The following is a 5,798-nucleotide window of genomic DNA, read 5'->3' as shown; positions in this document are numbered from 1 at the left end:
GCCATCTTTTATTCCATATTTAGAATATTATTTGTGAATATACTTATAATCTAACAGTTGAAATTCAAAACCTTCAAATAGATGGCATAGATCATAGCAAAAGGCTTTCATCATGTGATAACACCAGAATGTGATGAAAAAGAAATGTTTTTTTGGCAAATGAAGTCTCATCAGTGTTGGAAGTATTCGCTTTCTCTTGTTCTCAAATATTTCCATGGCTATTGGGTGCCTCGTTGGCTTAAAAAAAGACATAAAACAGACTACCAAAGAAAAAAGTTGAAGAACGGTATACTACAGTTCCATTCATGTAAAGGGCCACTGTAAAATAGGTGCCATTCTTACAGGTGGTCAAGCCACACAAGAGTCACAACAAGAACAAGTTGATACATTTCAACACAAAAAGGTCTGGATGCATAATGTCATTCGACATCGTTGATGTCGAAGGAACAGAGATCAGAATTGTCAGTTCTGATGATTGTCCAGTGGCTTTGTCTGATAAGATTGTCCAGGCACTGTGTATTCATTTTCTGTTGTGGTGGAAAACAACATTCTAATCAGGCATACACACCATTTGAAGCAACCTGGGAGATTCAAGCTAACAAAGGTATGGAGTTTACTGCACTGGAAGAGCATGCCACATATGTATGTGCATAAGTAAAATAAATATCATGTGGATATACTTTATTTATGTGCATGCTCTTAAAATAGTTACATGTGATTTGTCTCGCAGTTATGAGAAACTTGCAAGAGAAAACGACTTTCACTATATATTCATTTATTAAATAATGCAATCATAAATACCCACTCACCTAACACACATCAACTTTATTTGATGATTATCCACAGCAAGCTAATAATGGTTATGGAAGCTTAACAGGGTTCAAAAATGGTAGCACGTCATTCCCAAAGTAGATGAAATGGATGAATTCATTTTCTGACAATTACGAAATCAACTACCTGTCTCCTGAGGCAACTTTGTGGGCCTAGAGTTGCTCTCTTCCTGTTGGTGGGATTGGCACTCAGTAGACATGTGTTTTAATTCACATGATGTAGCAGAATAAAGGCACCATTGAATAAGACTTTTCTCTTGAAGAAACTTGCTTGCTGTGAGCAATCAAATTTTCCTATTGCTACTGGCTGGGCCTTTTTATGTCTTTTTTCTTTATAGTAAACGTTAAGCACTAAGCAAGCTCTTTCTACAAATCACATCGAACACGTATCAGACATGAACCAGGACCACCATGTGGGACTAAATGTGCACTCGCAAAAGAGCCAAAGATTAAATGCAAACCAAAAGACTCTTCCATATTAGAGAGCCTCAGCAAATTTTTCCCTCTATAAGATAATGAAAATTCTGATTTATTAATTCATAAAACATCTAACTATCCCAGCGGAGCTAGCTTCCCTGCTAGTTTAAAGGAAAGAGCCCCTTAATCTAGGTGTCACATATTCTTCCAAGATTCTAAGATCTAACAGCTGATATTTGAATGTAAAATGTCTGACGTTTGGAATCATAAATACATTTTAATTGTGTTTTTTACGGCGGGAGAGAGGGCTAACGAGAGTGAGGAGAAGCAGCAGGATGCTGAGCAACGAGCAGACAAATCTATCGGCTATTGCAAGGTTCTCCTCCCCCTCCCTCTCTCTTTCTCTTTATGTGTGGGACTATGTGCGGATTTTCTTTCAGTGTACTTTGGCTATAAATTATATTTTCTTCACTGAATGATGGCGCTTCATTTTATTTCAGTTCTGGCCCAAATCCATTGCATTTGAATTACAGAAGAACATGTTATGGTAAGAAAATGGTGCTGCATAGTGCTGGATCAAAGCTTCATGTTTTATTTTGGAAGAGGTCAGTTGTAAAGCATTTTCTAACATATTTCGCAGTTCATAGGGACTCTGGGCAGATTGTGATACCAGCAATCAACAGAGTTCTGTCTTATGTCACTCATATAGTGCAATGCCATGCTGCAGCGTGGCAGCAAGGGTGGTCAGAATTAAGAGTTTTTTAAATTTACCAGTAAGCAATTCCTTTCATTGCTTCTCTTGCACGGAGATCCCTCTGACATGTGCCTTCAAACGCCACGTCCAGCGAGATGGCATACTTGTGGATCCCCTCCAGATTCAAAAATACCCACTTGAAGGCCATGAGAGAACAAACCCTTGGGAGTGCATCAATAAAGGAACAATATGGCACATCTATACGTGAAGTCATTCAAGCTCAACTACAATGCAGCGAGGAATGAACTAGCAAAAAATTATGTGTAGATATGACAATGGCAACTTACAAAACTACTAAGACCAGGGTCGTGTAGGTCTTGATGGCTTTCCTGTCAGCACTTGAATCTTGTGGTCTTTGAGCCTCACAAGCTGCTCCAGCTTCATAACTTTGGCTTCTAACAACTGCTTGTAGTATTTCATCATTCTGTTACTGTACAATCTTAGTTACCTCGATTGTCTCCCGGAGCTCTTGGAGTTGAATATCCTTTTGGGATTCATTCATCCCATCCTTTTCCTGTCTCTCTGGAGAATCTGTCCTTTTCGGACTCTGTAAAACTGAACCAGATCAAGAACAGAACCAGTACAAAGTCGTCTGTACACTTACACCAGAAAGTCTTCTTTCATGACCCCTGCAAGAAAACATGTATAACAATAAAAAGAAAGACGAAAATCTCATACCTGCTCGGCGGTGTATACATTCTAGGGGGCGACCTTTTCATGGGGTAGTTGCCTACAAAATCTAGTTTGAGTTTTGACTAAAGCTGCCGAAAGAAATTTTTCTGTGTGATTACTTATTTGACCATTTCTCCATCATACCATGACCATTAGGCTCGTGCTTCATTGACTCTGTTTTAATCGGCCTGTACTTGGCAATCTGGCAGAATATGACAATATCTAAACCGAATTTGGATCAGAAGACATTTACCTTATATTTCAAAAGCTTAAGTATTCTTTCGATCATTTGGTTTTCAGCATTTGCCACTGCCTCGACGTCTTCCTTGGTTAAGGAAAAGTTTAAACGTCTAAAACCCTTGTCTGCAGCACACACAAAATAAATGTGCATAACCAGAAAGTTGCTTACTGTTGAGAGTGTTCCAGTTGTAAATCTTCTGAGCAAGACTGTTGGCAGCACTGTAGTTGTGAATATCCACAAGCCGTGGGCAATAATGTGCTACAACTTCCGCCGCTAGTACTGGCAGAAAACATCGTTTTAATCCAACACGGAATGACAACAAACAGTACCTCCATCGCTGAAATCCCGAGCGATGTTTCTCTTCGGCCTTGACAATGGAATCCCATCAACCTGCAAACGCTCAGCACTGAGCTGATCTATCAGATAAGCATCAACTACGAACCCAAGAATAGAGTCCAGGAAGCTCTTCAGGTGCCACATCCATGACCTAAATAGATATGAAGTTTCATTTGCGTGTAAAGGAAAAAGAATGTTTTAAACCAGACCCTAACTTAAAACATTAGTCGAAATAAAAGCATCAGGTGTCACATATTCTTCTTTTGAAATATTATTTATCACTAGATTATGTATTAATATAAATTTATTAATTAAATAAAAGTAATTTACAAAACAAAATAGTTAGAGCTATTTTACTCTTCTATTTTAAGTTATGAAATATGTCATTTTCTATAGTAACTACTTTGTTTACTTTTACTTTAAAGCATGGTTTTTATTAGGTTTACCATATATCTGTAATTTTAATATTATAGTATCAAATTAATTACATACTCTTTTCTCATATACAATTTAAGAGAAGGTGGTTTCTCCTAAACCACAATTCACATAATTTTGGTAACTTTTAAAGTTTCTATCTAAACTCTCTTAAATACCTTTACTCCAACTTCATCTTTAAGCCTTCATCTCTTGAGTAAATATAATCACTATGCAATTATTTTTCTTAATTTTCCTCTTGTATAGAATTTTAATATTAATTAATTTTTTAGAAGTTTAAAAATAATTTAACTTTATAACTGTGTTATATATATATATATCCACTACATACAATTGCCTAATTTATTAACATATAACTAAGCATATACAGAAAAATAATGTTAGAAAATGGAAACTAAATCATACATACCAAAACATTGTCCAGGAATATATAAGTCAAATGCCTGTTCTGGTTTTAGTGCATACTTTATCCTTTGGAGATGCATCCTATCATTCAAATATTCCTGTGCAAAGTTCACAAAAGAGCTACTGAAGAAACATCAGAAAGAAAAAGGACTTACTAACCACGTCCAAATGAAGAGGTTTGTGCACGGGCTATAGCCAGAAAAACCCTCACCATAGTCAACTGATTTTCTACACACGCAATAAAAATTAGGGCAAAATATCCAAAAATGTGGGGTCTCTACCTCATCTAGACACAAGGATCGAGCAAAATTTACTTGATGCGAAGGTCTTCTCCCCAGAGACATCTGCCACTGTGATCATATTTTCACTGCATATTGCCACAATTCTCAATATATTGGCATTCACTCGATGTCGATTCAATTGCTTACCGGATTGGCACTGGAGCCTCCACATCTGCTCACAATCAAATAGAGCGAGAAATATCATGTAACCTTGTTTATAAACCAACGATTGGTGACTTTCAAATAACAAAGAGTGTTTATTGTTTGTTCGTCAAATCCTTTATGGTTTGCCAAGTGCTGCAGATGCTCCCACGACAATCGCCAGGTCGACTCCAAATCCAGCACCAAGTGGAGCTCCCAGTGCTGCGGTGGTGCCATTCCCACATTTTCCATGAACAAAACCAATCCTTTTCAGAAAACCATAACAACATCGAAAGTGGCTTCTTCTTTCATCAGCAAGATGCAATGCATAAGAGCTCGTAAGTTCTTCACGCCTTCAACTGGAAGGATCTCATTCCTAGTAATACAGCCCGACTTGTTGCTGGAAACTGACAATGAGCAAAAAGATAATTCCAGTGTTAGTTACGATATTGCAGCCTTTTTTTCTGCTTCTTACTGCTTACAGGATCTTGTCGACCTTACTTGCTGAACTCAACTATTTCCCCCCCTGGCCTCATCACAGCCTTTGATGTCTTTGAACTTTTTCGTATTCTGGTGTTTAAGTCAAAGTCTGTACCGTGCAAAGAAAAGGCCTCTGGCATTGTCCATATTAAATTCTCCACGCCCAAAGAAGTCTACTCCAAACAAGGCGGTAATGAGTTCCTTGTTAGACTGAATAAAAGATAGTTAATTCTTACCAAGAAAGCAAGAGCTCTGTTTGGTGGACATTCTCCCACACCAGTTCTTGTGCAGAGTCGAGGGTGTTAGTGCACATCCGAGAATAAATTTTTGCGCAAGGATGAAATCCTGGATGAGTGGCGAGCCTTCATTTCAGCTGCTACCAATCAAAAGGTTGTATCGATGCTCATGCATGTATGTCCAGTTTGGAAATCCAAAACCTACCTTCTGGCTCCAGGAGCTAAAGCCACTTTACCATTAGCTCCGTATGGCTTAGTTGAGTTTTGCCAGTCCGGTCTTTGCCAAAGACTTTGGTGGCTTCTATCCTTTCTTTACCACCTGTTACATATGGCACAAAAGAGGAAATCCATAGTGATAGGAATCACGGATTTTCACTTATACCGAATCTCCGTAAAAGCTCATGTTGCATTGGCCTTAGTTGGAGGCCTCATGGCAACTTCAAGCAACTCAAAGAATGAAGTGAATGTTTTGTACACTTCCAGCATTAAGAAGTTAAGCCTTGGAGAACTTTGAAAGATTGCTGATGTGATGCCACTTAACTATGATTCATTTCTGGACCATTGCCAACC

At 38.2% G+C, this 5,798-nt stretch overlaps 1 protein-coding gene across 1 annotated transcript; it reads right to left on the bottom strand.

The window, feature by feature from the left end:
- Positions 1–1,181: 1,181 nt before the first annotated feature.
- Positions 1,182–3,398, bottom strand: LOC9632402 (sperm flagellar protein 1). Its single transcript, XM_024665440.1, has 6 exons — positions 3,357–3,398; positions 3,244–3,304; positions 3,083–3,193; positions 2,927–3,036; positions 2,450–2,548; positions 1,182–1,196 (listed from the first exon to the last, which is right to left on the bottom strand). Exons 1-6 carry the CDS (start codon positions 3,396–3,398, stop codon positions 1,182–1,184), a joined length of 438 nt encoding a protein of 145 aa, XP_024521208.1.
- Between the last annotated feature and the right edge of the window lie 2,400 nt (positions 3,399–5,798).

The sequence above is a fragment of the Selaginella moellendorffii genome, unplaced genomic scaffold, assembly GCF_000143415.4.
Source record: "Selaginella moellendorffii unplaced genomic scaffold, v1.0 SELMOscaffold_122, whole genome shotgun sequence".
Lineage (NCBI taxonomy): Eukaryota > Viridiplantae > Streptophyta > Lycopodiopsida > Selaginellales > Selaginellaceae > Selaginella > Selaginella moellendorffii.
The sequence above is the reverse complement of the archived record's forward strand: the minus strand, read 5'-3'. Positions and strand labels throughout refer to the sequence as shown.